Consider the following 19,352-nt stretch of genomic DNA (forward strand, 5'->3'; position numbering starts at 1 on the left):
AACTGCACACAGTACTCCAGCTGCGGCCTCACCAATCCCCTGCATTATGCTGCAGCTCATTTGCTATTGAAACCCTCATCCATACCTTTATTACCTATAAGCATAACTATTCCAATGCATTTCCAATCCAATTGTACCGTCTGCAAATCTGAGATCATTTAAAATTGTATTGCCTTATCCTAACATGCCAAGTTCCATTCTCATGTCATCCCTGTGATTGCCTTATTTTAAAAATTTTTGCTCTCGTTTTCAAATCACTTTATGGCCTTACTCCTTCCCACCTCCTCTAGTCCTGAAACGCTTCAAGGTATCTATGCTCCTCCAATTTTGGTCTCTTGTGCATCCCTTATTTTCACTGATTCACCGTTAGTAGACAAGCTTTCAGAATTTTTCACCTAAATCTCTTCGTCTCCCCATCTCCTTAACTTGCCCCAATATCTCCTTTTGTGGCCTGGTTTCAAATTTTGCCTTGTAACACTTCTATGAAGCATCTTGGGATATTTTATTACATTAAAATATCAACAGCAAGTTGATGTTAAAATTATCACTCATTAAAATTACCTTGTTGTGGTGCTGTGCTGGAGAAGAGCTATGTTCATCAATTGATGATTTTTTCACTGCTAGGCCTACAGTGCTGTGTATGCCTGGAGAACTTGATAAAATACTTGAATCACCAAATTGACATGTCTAAAAGAGAAACAAATATTTTTTTTAAAAAAAATCAAACATATTCAATATTGATTTAGTTGTTAACATTTCAGCTGTGGCGATATCAATTGGTACCAGAGGAAAACTAACAGTCCAGGTTCTGATTAGAAAATGTAATTATATTGATTAAACTGAAAGCTTCAATAGAGAGCAACCATGGACATATTCTCAATTTCTCTATGTTCACGGCACTTCACCACCACTAGATGGCAACTAAACTCCTTTATTACAAAAAGAAAAATGTGTTAATTGCTAGTTTAAATGATATATAAAATTGAGTTAGTGCTGATTCAAAGTAAATGTGTTTATTTCCAGCATTTATGTACCTTGAAGTAGCAGAAGTGTTCAACTGAAATCTAACATCTCAAGATCAAAAACCCAGTAACACTCATGTTAAGCAGATTACACAACTCAATGATCTGATTTGAGCTTTAAAAGGACAAATCTGGGGCGAGGGCAAATGGAGAAATTCTTGTTACACAAAGTGTGAGCTGATGTTAAAAGAACAAAACAACGTACTTTCTAATTCCTTGATTTCCCAAAAAAAATCCAATTTGCTCTCTCTCTGCATCATTTAGTTCCAGTGACAGAAAACAGGGCATTCCAAGTTTTTGTACTCATGGGTAAAGAGCTTTGGGGCCTTGTGGGAAAAAGAAAGCTTCCACAAATGTTAGACTTTTCAAATGCTGATATACAAATACATGCTGTTCTGATATGGAAGCAGCACTGAAATTCAAACTGAACAGGGCAACAGACAAAAAACATAAGCAAAAATAGAACTGAATCACTTGGGCTGAAGAGTCACAATCTAATGGCCCAGTTTCCTCTAAATTCTCATCTGAATTTTGAACTTGATGATGCAAGTTTCTGGGTCTTCTCAGTAGTTTTATTGTGCGTATGTCAAAGAGCATCAACATTTAATTCCAAAACAAATTTTCAAAAAGGACAAAGACAAAGAAAATTACAGCACAGGAACAGGCCCTTTAGCCCTCCAAGCCTGCACTGACCATCCTGCCCAACTGAACTAAAACCCCCAAACCTTCTCTATTCCCAACCTATTCATGCATTTGTCAAGATGCCCCTTAAAAGTCACCATCATATCTGCTTCCACTACCTCCCCCAGCAATAAGGTCCAGGAACCTACCACCCTCTGTGTAAAGGAGATGCCTCATACATCTCCTTTAAACCTATGCCCACTAGTAATTGACTCTTTCACCCTGGGAAAAAGCATCTGACTATCCCCATGCCCCTCAGATTACATTTCAGTAATTCATCAGTTATAGATGGCTTGAAAGATTCATGTCAAACGACATCTTTGTAGGTTTGCAATATCCTTCGCTGCATTCGTATGTTCTCATATCAGAGGTCAATGAGAACCATATCAGAGGTCAATGTCTCATATGGTTGGGATGGAAGTGCTAATTTCTGCCAAGATGTTGGGCTGGATTTTCCCAAAAGATTTCCAAGTGCCATAAAATGTGAAAACAGTAGTCCACGCTGGTCTCAGGCTCGCTCCATCTTGCCATCTAATGACACTCAGTGCAATGAAGGACTCTCCATGTGAATCACACTGTTATGGAGGCTCCAGGCGCCCAAACTGGCCACAGCTGTCAACAAGGGGGGGGGGGAATGCATTTAAGTGCTAATGATGTACTCACAGTCAGCCACACTAGGAAGATGGCACTGTGCAGAACAGCTCCACGCTTTATGAAGGGAGAGCTGGGATGGCTGCTGGACAGAGTGGAGGAGAGGAGGGTCATTTTCTTCCCAAGACGGTCGACAGCCCAGAGTTTGGGACAAGCAATGCAGCCTGGGAAGTGGTGTCAATGGCACCAGTTCTCATGCACTGAGAGAGGACCAGCAGCCAATGCAGAAAGAAAGTGAATGACCTCCTTCAGGCAGCAAGGGTAAGTGTTCATCCTGACGTGCCATCAGTCCTGTCTGTCACGCCAGGAATGTCCATGTCAAAAAACTTCCCAACACCCAGGTGGGCCTCCCAGTTCCTTCCCCCAACCCCTCTGGCAACCCCATCACAAACCCTGCCTGCTGAGACATGGCACCAACATATGCCACCCCACTGCCCCATCACTGACACCCTTCGAGCCATCAGGCTTTCACTCCATCCCTTTTGTCCCTGCTGGAGAACATAGCCCATAACAGAAGGGAGTGGGAAAAAACTGGAGGTGGCTCCATAAGTTCATAAGATATAAGAGCAGAATTAGGCCTTTCGGCCTATCAAGTCTGCTTTGCCATTTGATCATGGCTGATATGCTCCTCACCCCCATTTTCCTGCCTTCTCCCCATAACCTTTCAACCCATTACCAATTAAAAATCTGTGTAACTCCTCCTTAAATTTACTCATTGTCACAGCATTTTGGGGTAGTTAATTCCACAGATTCACAACCCTTTGGGAGAAACAGTTTCTCCTCAACTCTGTTTTAAATTTGCTACCCCTTATCCTAAGACTATGACTTCTCATCCTAGAATGCCCCCATCAACAGAAGGATCCGCTCCACATCTACTTTATCCATACCTTTCATCATCTTGAATAGCTGCATCCCTTAACTCCGTTCGAGGAGCGTGCCATTATGGGAGGCCAAGGAGGTAGCTGTGAGCCACAGAGATGAGGAACCACAAGACCTTCATTCAAGTCAAGTAAGGTGCAATGTGCTCAGTTACTTGTCCCTCCCTTGCACCAAACTATAACGTCTCGTGTTGCAAGTGATGACTCTGATGAGGCCAGGCCATCAGGAGTTGTCATCACAACCACCCACTAACCCCCAAAACCAGCATCGACATTGAGAACAACTCCTACCAGTCGACACATGCATCACACACAGCATCCACCAGCACAGATCTGGGTCATCATGGTAGGACATATTAGCAGTGAGACTTCTGGGTCACTTTCTGGTACGCACCACACAGGCTTACATGCACATCAGGTAGAGGTGGAACACCCAAGGGCTCGGGCAGGCAGAGGTCTGCCAAAGCTGAGGAAACAGCTGGATCCCAACCAGGTATCAAGCTGCTGGGATCATTTCTCCAGAAGCTGCTGGAGATGCAGAGACAGAGATGGGGATTGTGGGGGTGGGGTCAGCAACATTCCAGCAACTGAAGGGCCATTTGGAGGGCTCCAGCAGCCTTTGGTGGTGTTGGTATTGCATGGCATTCAGGTCAATACCAGCAGTGGTGTTAGTATTGCTAGGCACTCTGGTCCACACTGCAAGGGTGGTATCCACAGTAGAAAGCCTGACGAAGGGGCAAACCCCAAAAGCTAGTGGGTTTACTATCAAATAAACTTGTTGGACTTTAACCTGGTGTTGTGAGAATTCGTACTGTGTTTGCCCCAGTCCAACACTGGCATCTCCACATCAAGTTACTCAGGACCATAGCGGAGGGCCTCAGGAGCATGCTGACAGCACAAAGGGTCATGGCTATGGGCTTCAAGATCAGGCTATCGTTGAGGGGCTCCAGAAATTTGGTCCAGACTCAGTGGGCTCTCATACCATGGCGCAAACGCAGTTGGGTCTCCAGGACTGGCAGAGCCAGGAGATGCAGAGGTTTCTGGAGCTCACTCCAGCCTTTGTCCCACAGGCATCCTGAGGGAGGAGAAAGAGCTGGTGCTCATGCCAGGGCATTCCACCCTGGAGATCCCAGCCATCCAAGCCCTCTGAATTCCCCTTTCCTGACACCGGTGCAACAGACCAAAGAGCGGCACCCAAAAGTCAGCCAGCATCCTCCAGGTCCCAACCCCCCAGGAGAAACCTGCCAAAGGCATCACAGGCCATGGAAAACAGCTGACTGCCTCCATCTCTGATGTGCATCCTAAGAATCACCTAGACATAACACTGGCCACATAAGATTAAGTTGTAGGGTCACCAAGAGGGCATGGATGATTGTTGTCAGCTTCCACCACAAGTTAAAATTAGCCCTTTCGTATCTAGACTCAAAAGATGAAGAATAACCAGCAACATTTAGAGTCTTCCTTTGTAAAAACAAAAGAGGGCCACAGAACATAAAAACTAGGCTTAGCCAGTATATTGTAAAGATATAGGGTATATCCAATTCTGGACACACTTTGAGCAAAGATGTTGCAGCCTTGGGGAGTGAGCAGAGGATATTTACTGGACTGATCAAGGATGAATTATTCTGGTTATGTGGAAAGACTACAAGAGAAACTGGGATTGTGTTCTTTAGAACAGAAAAAGTTAGAGAGATTTGATATAGATATTCAAAATCTTGAGTTCTGGTGGAGAGAGAACCAGTTTCCAGTGACAGAGGGATCAGTAACCAACGGACAAGATGTAATTTAAGAGCCAGAAGCAACATGAGCTAAAGGATCATTACCTAGCATGTTATGTTCTAGAAAAGTGCTACCTGAAAATGTTGCAACAGATTCAATAACAATTTTAAAAGGGAAGTGGAAAAAAAAATCTGAAAATGAAATGGGACAAAGTAGGGGAGTGGGACTAATCGGATAACTGTCAAAGAGTTAACATGCACAATGGGCCAAATGGTCTCCTATGTTGCATCATTCTATGATTCTATGGCTAGTATTCTAATCCATTTTGGATCCAGCAGCTGTTTTTCTCACATTCATAACTGGATATATTTGCCTTTGACATCCATCTTTGCATCATATCTGAACAGATTCTAGCATCTCCTTACAAGTGCAAACAGTTTTGAAGCTGGATAAAGTCCTTCAAGAAATTATTTTCAGATCAATTTTATTTGCAATTTACAAGAGTTCTTGCCTTCCCTTTGGGTTCATGTTTAGGGAAGGATTTTTCAAATGCATGTAAACTAGTCATTGTGGCCAAGTATGATTTCAACATGACAGGATTACTTCAGTGTTTAATCCTTATTAATTGAACTTTTACAATACCAACATTCTTTTGCAATTAAATGGACATAAAAGGTTTAGAATTTTAAAAAAAACACAGAATACACATCTCAATACACAAATGCTATGAGCGTTCATCATCCAGAAAGGTGAAGATTGCAAGTCAACTTCAAACCTTCCTTGTTGTGAATCCAAAATAATAAAAAACTCAGCTTTTGGAAGAGGAAGAATGAATCTTTGTAGCAGTATGCAAAATATAAACAAATTCTTATTACTGGTACTTATTGTTGACTGGTGTGACAGTCACATACTGTGATTTGTTAAAAATGTGAGATCTTCAAGAGATTATCTTTCAGCTTCCCAAAATAGAAGTGCAACATTCATAGAAACTAGATGCAGTAGACCATTCAGCCCTTCAGGCCTGCTCCACCATTCATTTTGATCATGGCTTATCATCGAATCCAATATCCTGATTCCCCCCTTGCCCCATATCCTTTGATCCCTTTTTATTATTCAGTGTTTATGATTGTTAAACAGTTTAAATCCTTACTTGTTCATACTCTTCCTTGGCTTTGCTAAGCATGTCTAGGATGTCAATAGGATATTCTTCATCGTATCCATTGGGTTTGTTTGGAGTGGTTCTCCCCGGAGATTCTTGCTGGGCTCTCTGTGCTTCCATCTGCACCACTCTAAGGGGACAGCAGCACAAGTATTATACCAAGTAGGCAGCAAGAAAATACTATCCATTCAGATTAGATGGTTCTAAATTTAAACCCATGTTTAACTTAGTTTCTCTCAGCTTAGTGTGGCACATTCAAACTGACAAGGCAGCAGGGGAAAGAAGCTGAAGAATTAAGAGGCATTGTTCCTGATGAATACTTTCCAGTGACTTCTGCTGGAAGGTGCACTTGTGAACATTTGGGGAGAACACAATCAAGGAATCACTCCCTTTTCTTAATCATCTACAAATAAAACTTTCCACAATTCATTGAGCACCTCAAGCTCATGTTCTCCTTGTTCAAAATGTTTACAAAAAATTAATTTGTTTGTTAGTACTGAATTTTATATTATTTCACTAAACTGTTCATTTTGACATCTAACCTTCACAAATTTTATTTGGTCCAAAATCATATGATTCAATATCTCACCTGTATTAGTCTGATATGCAGTTGCTATCATTGTTACAACTCTATTGGCTCACTGTGCACCAGCAAACTGCTTTCAAGATCCTTGTCTCAAAATCTTTGTGTGGCCTTGCCCCATCCTATTTGGGGATGACTTTCTATTTATATTTTGGCTGTCACATTCCCTCCACTCCAGCACTAGATGTCAAGCTTGTGGCAATTACACCCACCCTCATATTTACTGATGGAAAAAAAAAATCAAGAAATCCCTCATGGGGGAATCTAGAACTAGAATTTCAACATAAGCCGTATCCCATTTAAGGTGAAGATGAAGAGGAATTTCTTTGCTCTGAAGGTCATTAGTCTTTGGAATTCTCTTTCCCAGCAAGCAGTGGAGGCAGGATCACTGAATATTTTTAAGGCAGAGTTAAACAGATTCTTTGCTGACAAAGTAGTCAAGGATTATGGGGGAATGGGGGGATAGTTAACAGAGAAGTAAAGTTAAGGCCAGAATCAGATCAGTGTGATATTACTGAATGGCAGAACAGGCACGTGATGCCAAATGACCTGCTCCTATTTCTTATGTTTTATGAAAGCCTGTCCTTGACCTTATCCTTGATCTATAGCTGTCAAATTCTCACCAGCTACAATTTCCCTTACACTCTCCTTAAACTTTTACCCGTGTAGCATTATAAAAATGGTAACATTGGAATGCTGCTCACTACTCTTGTTCATACATGAAGGTTAGCTCCTGGGCAAACTCAATTAACTCATATCCCAGCAGAATCAGAATTTCTAAGAAAGTCAGAGAATTTTTTTTTGGCAGTTTAATTTTTTCAGAATTTTACTACAAATATAACAATATTTGTGGTGCAACTGCTTTGCAAGATCCAAATTCAAATTTCTAGAATGTATTCATTGTAATTGTTTACAGCTACAGAATGTAGTGTTTTCACAACTGAGATAAAAATTACTTCACTGACTTCAAAGTTGCACAATTACATTTTGGTTAGATCCACCAAGCTAGGAATGCCTGATAGTCCACAATTGTCTGCTTTACATCAATGTCAGAACATCGCTCAACAAGCTTCTCACCACCACAGCTCCAGAGACAGAAAACATTTTATGTACTTTAACAGTCTCAAGTAGTAAGAAACATTGATATCAATTATCTTAACAATTAAATCTTTGTTAGGGCAAATTGGAGTACACGTTTTTTAAAAAGCTACAGAATATTCAAATCTCGTACAAAAGTTTCCTAGTTAGCAACTTATTTTCTGCAGTTACTCAATTAATTCACTTCCGCATCTGGGACACTTCCATGTTTTTCAATTCAACAAATTAAATAATACTGGGGAGTGGTGGTAGTGATGGTTAGGTGTATTCCCATTAATTCAGCACCTGAAACTAAGTGTGACACACAGGAACCATCAACACTTAAAATAATTCAGAGCATTTTTCACATCTATATTAATTTGAATATAAAAAAATGTAATTTCACTTAGAGAAAAATGACAAAGACAGAATGCTGACCTTCCTGGTTGATACAACTTAAATGAACAAGGCAACAGCTGTCAGTAGAGCAGGTGCACTAACATGACTACTGCATCAATAAATATGTCATGCCATTATAGCCAAAATTAAAATCTCAGTGGATATGTTAGAATTTACTTTAAAATCAATCCCAACTAACTTCAGCATGCAATGTCTAAAAAAGTACTTCTCTTTGTTTATATTTCTTCAATGCATTTCCGTACTGTAGTTAGGCAAGGGGAAATCAGTGCAAGATCACCCATCTATTTTGGAAGGGATTGCATCATACTGGTGACTAAATATTATTGAGGTTTCATAAAAGCAAAGAATTAATAATGCAACAGTAAGCCAACTGGAATGCAAATCACCAGATGCAACATTATTATTTACACTACAGATTTTAAATGAACACAGTTCAATGTGCTTTATTTGCCTGGCTGGTCAGGGTGCTGGAAAAATAAAAAAACAAGCACACTAATCTGCCGACTGAGAGGAGAGATAGGACAAACTGAACAAGGGAGGTTTTGGTTAATGGATTAAAACACAGTAATTTAACAAACACGTTTAAAATCTGCACTTTCTTGAACTTGTTAAAGGCTTATGAAACTGGCAATAATGCCCCCAGACAGGAGAACTTAAATGTGACCTCAACTTGAAACTTAAAAATTGAGAGCACAGTAACTATATCTTATAAAATAAGCTGACTTAACAGCATGCAACTTTCAGTCCTTACTTTGACATCAGTTGTGCAATTCGTTGACAGTCATTCTTGTCATAAAACCAGATGCTGTAAATGGACACTAATCAAGAAAGATAAAAAAAGAGTCAAGATCATTTTATTCAACTCCCGACATGCATTTTTCTTAGGACTTCAATTTCTACCACTGATGAAAATTCTGTAACATTCTGCTGTTTGTAATTTGATTATTATTTTCTTGTTTCCTGGAGAAGTAGAATTGTGGCAACAGTTTGGTTTACCAATAATGTCTCAACTGATGGGATATAGATTTGCGTCAGATGTTTATTGCAAACCATCAATTGTAGGTGTTTTGCCCAGAAAAGATGAGTTTCTCCAGCTGCTCTCGAATACCTGGTAATTATAGCACAAACACCAGGGCAAACGTCTCGCAAGAAGCCATCTGTTCACCCATTTCCTTGAATAGTGCTACATGGAGGAAGAAAATCAGCTAAAAACAGTGAAGTTGGAAGGATAACAAGACCATAAAAAAGGAAAACAAAAACTCAACTCAAACTTTCATTCTTTGCAATTTATGAGCAGTATCTCATTTATCTGGGTGTTTTCAAAAATTAACTGATCTGGGAGTTTAAAGCAAAGATTAGAACAGTTAGTATTTAATGGTAAACACCGATTCCTTTTCCACCAAACTCCTTCAGTATATAATCTTAACGGCCCAACAAGCTTTCATCTGAGCTACAAAGTTGCTAAAAACAAAGACATATAAAAGACATGTAATTATAAATGACAGCTTAATGGGCAATGTGGTAATATTTGAACTGATTACTTTGAGAGCCACCAGCTATATTGGTCTGTTATCATATCTGATGTTTCACATTTTGTTTCTGGAAAGCAGTCCTGAAGGGTTGCCATTAGCTCTAATCATACCATCAAAGAGCACAGGCAATGATTAGTGTTCATTAGCATTACTTTCATTATCAGAACTGTTTGTTCTTTTTGCAGGCTTTCTGGATATAGCAAAACTTGAAAATTTAAATTGAAATATTTTCATGTTCTTCAGTTTAAAATTAAGACTATGTTTTTTAAAAAATGTAACCCATACCAAGGTCTATTTTAGAACGTACTTAATTAAATCCTGAATACCGCATTTACAGAGAACATACTACAGATTAGTAGCCTTCAAGTTATTAAAAATAATTTATTTTAATAACATTGCTTTTGAAGTCACTTCCACTTTGCTTTAGATCATCTGTACGAGATCTTAAACCACACAAAAGAGTTCTAATCAACAAGACAAGAAAACAAAACTGCCGTGGTTACAATGAGCTAAATTGTGTCCTTCTGCACTGTACATTTTCCATAAGGTACAAAAAAAGTGCTAAATTGTACAAAAAAAGTTCATTGCTGTTCATTTACATGACTTCCACTGTTTAACATTACTTTTAAAAATAATCAATTAATAAAAAATGCTTCATTAATTACGTTGTAATAGTGCAAAGTGAACAAAAACTGACATTCAAAAGGAAATTAAACCCTCACATGCTTCCAATGTTTTAATTTTGAGGAGGAAAAAGATACATTTTGAACTCAGCAGGTTCATTAAAGAGAGCAGGTATTTTTAAAAGTATAATTTCTGTTGGGCGAACACTTTGGAATGTTCCAACAATGGTACACAAACCCATAATGTCTTTTATTAGCCCTCTCATTCTACCTAAGGTTTTCCAATCGTGCTCCCCCTCTATTAATGGCGGATTTAGCACTGCTCTGACAATAAAGAATACAATTTGGAGACAGAACTATCAAAAACCATTGCAACACTCACAGGAGTATTTAAGGATCAACAAAATAATAAAATACTGCATTGGAAATGAAAAAATAGTGTTGGACTGAATGCAACAGAATCTGGTGCCAACGGCTCAAATAAAAATAATTCCATTAGCATCTTACTTCAGCTTATTCCATACATCCTGTAAACTTAGAACTGAAGAATTGCGGGAATAAAACAATCTATTTGTAAATAAACTTCTGCATTGCATTTTTAGTCAAGAAGTTTTGCCCGCACATTAGTACATCCTTAGCCATGTTCCTCAAAATGTAAATATTTGATCAGACATTGACATATACACAGACCATTTAGTTCATGTTTTAGCTTATTACTATAGTTGTTCCTCATTCAGAAATCTAAAGCAAAAGGCAGTACAATTGCATTATTTTACGTTCATAGCAATCTTCATGATGGGATAACCTATTGGATAAATTTAAAATCTTAGTGGGAAAAATCAAATACAGAATGTAACGTGCTCAGAAAGACATTGTTCAAAACAATTTAAAATTATCCAAAAGTTGGTTTGTTTCCAGCTAATCTTTCTTTGGTAATTATATTCAATTTTAGCCAATGAAATGTAAGATTATCAAATATTGCACTGCATACAACACCATGTTAAAATAAAAGGACTCAACATACAATCTGTCACATTTCCCTCAACCAGAAACTCTTCCCCCAGGGTGGCCAAGATACAATGTCAGAGTAAACTCTACTATAAATCCCAAATGCCTCACATATCTGTTGTCACTGATAAGCTCAGCTGCCACTATATTTCTCAAAATCAGGCATCCATTAACTCTGGCATTGCATCCCTTCACCTAACTTTAATTGTTTTTATAAACTTTGCTTCCAACAACTGGGGGCTGGATGAAAGCAATTGTGAATTGTGTAAGTGCACTTGAAGACGTAACTGCGACATCGAGTTGCTGACTTTAAGTTGCTTGTATTTTCAGGATATAAGTAGCAGTTACTGCACTGAATGCTACAAGATATTTGCATCTCTTATCAGCAGCTAGATGGACACAGAGTTCTACGTAAATGATCCACAATTCTTCGGTGATCTGACTGAAACCTGGTGTTTACTCATCTCGGCATTCACCTCTGATCAAACAACTTTTGGATATCATACCCATCATTAATGAATATGAACATTCAAAGTTTTACAAAGAAACTACTTCTTAAAAAATGGGATTCCCATGAAGAATTCTGTGCCAAATATAAAGGGACTGTTATAACTGAAACAGACCTAGAACCATACTTCTTTAAGACTGGAAGAAGTAAGTGTTTACTTTGTTTCTGTTTAAAAATGTTTATTTCATCTTTATAGCAGGAATAAATAGTACCAAAGGGAAGTTAATATGCTGGACTATTTTCTCAGTGATTAATGATCTGTATACTTTATTGAGTATCTTGCAAAAGATTTAAGAATGCAGCTTTAGGAAACTTGTTTGATAAATAATCTCAAGATTCAAATGCATCATTTAAGACCTTATGAAATATAGCAAATTTGATATTTTTAAAAAATTGAAATGGCTATGGAATTTACAAACTATAGCCATCTAAAGTCTGTTTGCTTTTCATCTTTTAATTGTTTGCAGACATTGCAAGTATTTTACAATTCTAAACATAACAGTAATGAAACAAAAAGGTTAGATAATGTTGTAAATCATTCATCATTTCAGATGTTTTTAATAAGAATTCTTCTGAAATTACACCAGCTGTTATTGAACCAAATTGGGTGGCTCAGCAGCACTTAGGCGGAGAGACACCATTAATTCAAAAGAATGGGCATCATCTTGTCATACCTTATTCAGTTAATTGACATTAAAAAAATGGATTCTGCTGTTTCAGCCACTATTCATCCCAATTGATAATTTACCTCCAATCAAAAGAACAACAGTTGATACTGTGTTCATTTTGTTCTTTGTATAACAGATGAATGTAAATAGTACCAAAAGAAGAGCCCAAAGATGCAGCAAGGTTTAGTTTTGTCCATGCTGGAAACATTGCCCCAATTAAAAAGGGATTTGGATTATATGCTTTGCATCAAGATCAGTAATGTCAATGATCTTCATTTTGCAACAAGTCAGGCCACCATTCATCACTAGGAAGCATGTGGCAAAAGCTGACAAAAATGTTACTGCTAGTGATATTTAAAGGAGACAATTTTACAGAATAGGTTTATGAATGTTAGGACAACATAAAATGGATAAACAGTCATTTGTCAAGGTTGTTTACTTAGTCAGTGATAGGTATAACCACTTATTAATAGCACCACTTTACCATATCTGGAGAAGCAGCTTAAATTAGTGCTCTACCTTCACTGCACTCAATTCAACTGCATTGTTAAGGTTCAACGTATCTTAAAGTATAAGAATTCCAAAATCATCACAGTTCAAATCCTCATGCTGGAGGGAGGAACAGTCAATGTCTTGTCTCAAAGTTATCAAAGCTTGCTTTTCAATATTATCAATTGCAATAAAATTACATCCCAATTGAAAGAAATACAAGGAAAGCATTACTGTTCTTTTCCGTACATCACCAGTGTAAACAATTATTTTTCTAACACAAATAAGGGCATTTATTAAAGTGTCTCAAATTTTAAACTATAAATGACCATCACACATTGGAATAGGCCCAGGTTTAACTTAAACTCACCCCTTGTGTAGTAGCCATAGTATCATAGTTCTGATTTTTTTTAAAAGTGGCAAGACAAAATAAAAGCAATTAGATTTCAATAAAGAGATGACTCACAATTGGAACCTAGCTTTGTTTTTAACATTAATAGCTTTCCTTTTGTAATGGGACATTACACTTAAGAGCAGGAAAATAACCAAAGCCCTCTTTGGCATCGCCAATACAATCAGTATTTTCTTTGTCTAGCTGCAGGTTCACATCTGAAATTTTCTCTTGTCAGGTCTCTTATTTAAGTCTGAGATAATGAGACCAGGGACTTGCTTCACAGTCAGAAAGAAGCTTCTTCAACAAATCCACGATCATAGGTCATCAGGGAAGCTCTCCTGAACAGTATTCAGGAAGTGCGGCAGGAGATTTAAGAAATGCCACAGCCAATTTATGCACTGGAAGGTTATACAGACAGCAATGAAATAAACCTTGCTGCATCTTTGAGCTGTCCTTTTGGTTTCATTTAATCTATTTCTTAGGTGATACGTGGGGACAGTGCTCACTAGGTATTTCTTCAAATGATACTCTGGGATCTTTGACATTCACGTGAGAGGAGTGTCATGGTTTAAAGTTTCACCTAAAAGGTGACACATCCAAGACACACTGAGAACTGTATTGAAATACCACGTGTTCAAGTTCCAGGAGTGTTTTAGAATCCACAAACTTCTGATCCAGAAGTAACAGTACCATCACTAAGCCAAAGAAATTTGCTTTCGTTACAGTCCAGTTCAGGAGCATAACTTTCATTGTTTAAAGAAATCAAAGTTTGAAATCCTAGTTAACTATTAAAGTTACACGATTCCACTGTTTTAAATTTACAAAATAAATAAACAATTTCCAACATTTATCTTCTATTCTAACATTTGATATTAACAGGAGGTAAACTCAACACAGAACTTTGCATATTAAATAGCAGATGCCATCAAGAAAGATCCCACAGGTTTCTCAGCAACCCATCCAAATGTCAGAGATCACTGTGGGTCTCACAATGTCTCCCTCATGAGGTACTTCAACTCCTCACTTTCACAGATCTAGCCTTTGTGGGTGGGACTGCCTCAATTGAGATTGCGTTTCACAGAAGTCATAGAGCTGCACTTCTGCCACTAATTCACTGACACAACTGCAACTCTTTCGCAAACTGCCAACTTTACTAAGCTGACATTGTCCCTGGATTTCTTTGAACTCCAGTCTCCAGATATAAGTGGCTCCCTGGACTTCCCCAAACCCCAACTGTGTGGAGAGAGATGATATCTCTCAGGGCTTCTCTGTTAATTGCAAATCACACGAGGTCCACACTACAAACAACATTCTCTCCCAGAAAACACTGATTCACAGTGAAGATTCACAGATTTATCTCATTTTTTGTAGTTAAAATTTAAACTTTTCAGAACTAAAAATTACCTCTGTAATATTAACATGAACCATGAACTAGATATCCATCACTCTCTTCCATTGGTCTTACTATAGGAAGAAAATTACTAAGGGAGGACAAAAACCAAACCATCAGGAGAGGAGCAACAAAAACCTTATTGTACAAAATACCTCAATTCACTGCTAGAAAGCTATTTTGTGATTATCTATCATTCCAATAATGAAAAATGTACTTATTCGCCAACAATGGAATTATTTTCAAAAGTTTCCTTCCTTTCATGATCCCACACTTCATTTTCATTTGAACGATTAGATTAGAATGAGCACTTAAGCCATGCGAGTGTCACAAGAAGCATTTTTGTAGACTGGGTTGAAATCATCTACAATGTAAATGTTTCATGTCAGCATTGTACAATTTTTCAAATTAAATAATAAATGGGTTTAATTGCACTTGGTTAATTACCCTTAAAAGAAATAATTACCTAGAATAGGTTTGTAAGAAAATCACTGATACACAATGTCTTTACAATGTTGGTTGCTATGTCTGTGGCCAAATTTTTTTTATTACAGTAGTCAGAGGAATGCAAGTACAGGACTAGATAAAGAATTTTAATTTATGAAAGGATTGTATTAATGATAAATTGGAATTTAAATTGGAAGCAAGTCAGGAGTCTAAAATTGGTAATCAAGCACAATCAGACAATTTTGAGTTTGATCCTGGCTCACTATTTAACATGTTAAATCTGTATTGATAATAGAATTATACAATCCCTACAGCGCTGAAGGAAGCCATTTGGCCCATCAAGTCTGCACCGACCACAATCCCACCCAGGCCCTATCCCCATAACCCCATATATTTACCCTGCTATGCCAGGAAACTAAGGAGCAATTTAGCATGGCCAATCAATGTAACCCACACATCGTTTAACCCGTGGGAGGAAACTGCAGCACCCAGAGGAAATCCGCGCAGACACGGGGAGAACATGTAAACTTCACACAGACAGACACCCAGGCCGGGAATTGAACCCCAGTCCTGGAGCTGAGAGAGAGCAGTACTAACCACTGTGTCGCCTTATGAAAGTAGCCTATTTGTCTTATTTAAATAAAAATATACTTTATTATTTTTTGATTGAATAAAAGACCACAAATGTTTTGGGCAACTGTCATAAGTGGCGATGGATACTATAAAATTCATGAATAAAATCAGATTGTCATTATACCACTGGAATTCTTTTGCCTTCAATTCATCTATACAAGTCATCACTTAAAGTTGTGGTTGCAGTGTTGAGAATGTTAATTTTAAGTGAAGCAACTTTAAATGAATCATGGGTTGCCATAGGTTAGGTTCAGTTCCTTCAGCCATTTCTCACCTAGAAAAAACACAAAGTTGAATACTGTACCAGTGCAGCGCTGTACATTTATAGCTGAAAGAATTTGGAAAATAAAATATAGCACTAAATGTAAAAGAAATACAACATACAAATTAAATTTTAAAAATTTAGAGTACCCACCTCAGCACATAGTACTAAATTGATCATGCTCCATCTAGTGGCAGAGGTTGGTTGGTGCAATTAACAGCTGTCCTGACTACCCGCACTGACCAACTTCAGCCATTAGATGGACCCCGGAACTTGGAGAGAGTTCAGAGGAGCAAAGCCAGAAACAGAAGTCGGGAACAACTGATCCTAAGGTCTCAAGTAAGAATGGAAGGTGGGCTGGGAGGCAAGGGGAGCTGGCAAGGACTAGAATCAGCGAGGGGGTTTGCAGGCATCATCAGGTCCAGAATTTGGTGGGAAGGAGTCAGCAAGGCCAGGGAGTGGGAGCAAAAGGAGAAGCACTGTGGGAGAAGTCATATGTGCAAACAGATCATAGAACAGGATGTCTGTGGAAAACAACATTAAAGTGAAACTGACACATTAAACAGGTATATTGACACTAATGACTTTAAAGTGGAACAACATTAAGTTGACATTAAGTGAAGACTTACTGTACAGTATTATTGAACAATGCGATCAAAGCATTAACAGAAGTAGTAAGCTTTTTCCAGAAAAGGAAAACATGGAGAAAGATTGGTATCAGAACTGAGAGATTACAATTAGAGGCAATGACTAGATTAAGGCTTTCTGCATGCATGAACGTGAACAATTTCAGCCAGTTCTTGCCCCACTAAATCACAACTCTGCATGGGGAGAAAAAAGTCTCATCACACCTACATTCATAACTTTTTCAACACCCTCCATCAATTAAACAATTTCCTAGCCATAACTGTCTTATTTTCCACCATGAACACCAATCTCTCTACATCCTGAGCCACACCAGGTCAGTCTGAGAGCTCTCTGCTTTTTCCTTGGTTGAACTCACTTCCTCTAAATATAAGGTGTTCCAGTAGGTACCCACATGGGTGCTAACTATACCTATCACAATGAAGCCTTTTCAACCTTGCCCCTCACCCGAAGCATGTTGATCCTCAGGTTAAATCACCACCAGTCAGCTTTCTCCTTCAGAGGGGAAGGCAGCCTATTGTCATCTGGGACAATGATAACTTTATCTTTACAATACTGCTACCTTGTCTGCATTTGCTCACACCCCACTTCAGGACTCTTATCTATTCTTCCAGGTCTTGTATCTACAACACTTTCAATATTTTATTTTTTCCCCCCTCAACCAAGGACTCCACTCTCACCTAGGTGACAACACCCATGACAGTGTCCATTCTACTTCACACAGTTACACCCATTCCTGTCCCTCCCAAGAACAAAATCATGTTCCCCTTCACATTCCGTCCCATCAGCCTCCATATTTATCCCGTGCCATTTTCCACCATATCCTCACTGTCCAAAGTTTGGAAATGGAGTAGACAATGAGGAGGACAGCAGCACACAAAGAGAACACAATCAGACTTGTGAAATGGACAAAATACATTCCAAATTAAATTTAAATACAAAGTGATGTATGTTAGAAGGAAAAAAAACGGAAAAAAGGCAAAATAACTTGCATGGTAAAATTTTAAAGGATTGCAGGAAAACTAATACGTAGGTGTTCTTACAAACAAATCTTTGAAGGTGGAAGAACAATTTGAGAATGAAAAAGCATACAGAGTGACTGGGCTTATAAAGAGAGACATATAGTACAAAAAGGAAGGATATAATGAAAGTCTTTCTAAATAACTGGTTTAGTCTTAGCTACAGCAGTTCACTCAATTTTGGGAACCACATTTAAGGTAGGATGTCGAGGTCTTGGAGCAGCCAAACAGGACGTTTACCAGAATGTTACCACAGATAGAAACTGCAGTTATATGGAAAGAAATGAGAGGCTGTGATTCTCTTTCTTAGAGCAGAAAGTTTAAAGGGCAGATTTAATACAGGAATTTAAAAATTGTGAAATTGCAATTCAGTAGATAATTCAGCGATCATCTGTTTCCACTAGCAAAAAAAGGTCAGTCAGAGGACACAGATTTGAAATGACAAAAAAAAAATCAGAAGTTGTCAAGGAGATTTCACCCAAATCTATGAACCACTAATCCTTGCAGCTTTGTACACATTCTATTTCAATTATATACCACTCTTAACTTCCTTAATTAACTATAGACTATGCAACCTTCTCGTAGAGGTAGAGTTAGACTTTGTTGAAATTATGAAATTTTTCTTTAAATATCTGCCACTGCTTCTCAAATGGTATTTTGTTTTAACCTATTTTCCTATTCCATTGTAGCCAACTCTGACTTCATATGTTTGTAATTCCTTTAAGTTTAAAACGCAAGTTTCAGACCCACATTTCTCACCCTCAAACTGAACATGAAATTCTCTCATGCTGTGATTACTCTTACCAAGTGGATTGCTTTTTCTAATCCTGCCTCATTACACGTTACAGTCTGAAACAGCCTGATCCTTGTTGTTTCTAGAATGTTATTCTCCACTGTGAGCAATGTGAACTCATCCTCCTTGTCAACTTGGTTTGTTTAATCTACATGAAGATTAAAATTGCCCATGATTATAACAACACCGTTTTTTTTTAAGCCTTATTATTCTTTTGTTTATATTTTGTCCTACAGTGCAGCTACTATTTGTGAGGCCATAAACTACTTTCACCAGTGATGTTTTTCTTAGCTATTTCTTACCTCCATCCAAATTGATTCTATGGGTGTGATTTTTCCAAATATTCCAGCTATACCTCCTAAGTAAACTTCCATTAGATTTTGTCCACGAGCCTCCAATGTTTTTTCAGCACTTTAAGGCCGTGGACGCCTCAGCTCCTTGATCAGGTTGCCAGCTAATATCTAACTCCCTTCCCCCAGCTTTCCTAGCTAGCTCTACTGACTGCTTTCCCCAACAAGGCTCCATGAAGACTGCTGTAGGTTTCTTCCACTAGTTGCAAGCTAGAGCAAAACTTACAGTTGCTTCTCCCTCACAAAATCCAAGACAGAATAGCTTGCTTCTGTCAGCAAAATACACACAGCTAACTTAAACAATACAACCCTCTAATTAAGGTTGAAATCACTATCTCCAAAGTAACAGGAGATGTTTTGAGAAGATTCAACCAGAAATGTAAAGAAATTACTTTATCTTT

General features: G+C 38.2%; 1 protein-coding gene across 2 annotated transcripts in view; it reads right to left on the reverse strand.

Annotated features, from left to right (window-relative positions):
• Nucleotides 1–19,352, reverse strand: part of dcp1a (decapping mRNA 1A) — a 61,752-nt gene that overhangs the window by 17,521 nt on the left and 24,879 nt on the right. For both annotated transcript variants that reach the window (XM_080182518.1, XM_080182528.1), the window contains 3 exons: nt 8,942–9,008; nt 6,102–6,240; nt 562–687 (listed from right to left, as the gene is read on the reverse strand). In XM_080182518.1, the coding sequence (XP_080038644.1) occupies nt 562–687; nt 6,102–6,240; nt 8,942–9,008 (332 nt within the window). The remainder of the gene's footprint in view (nt 1–561; nt 688–6,101; nt 6,241–8,941; nt 9,009–19,352) is intronic.

The sequence above is a fragment of the Carcharhinus amblyrhynchos genome, chromosome 3 (genome assembly GCF_965287045.1).
Source record: "Carcharhinus amblyrhynchos chromosome 3, sCarAmb.v2.hapA, whole genome shotgun sequence".
In the NCBI taxonomy this organism is placed as follows: Eukaryota; Metazoa; Chordata; class Chondrichthyes; order Carcharhiniformes; family Carcharhinidae; genus Carcharhinus; species Carcharhinus amblyrhynchos.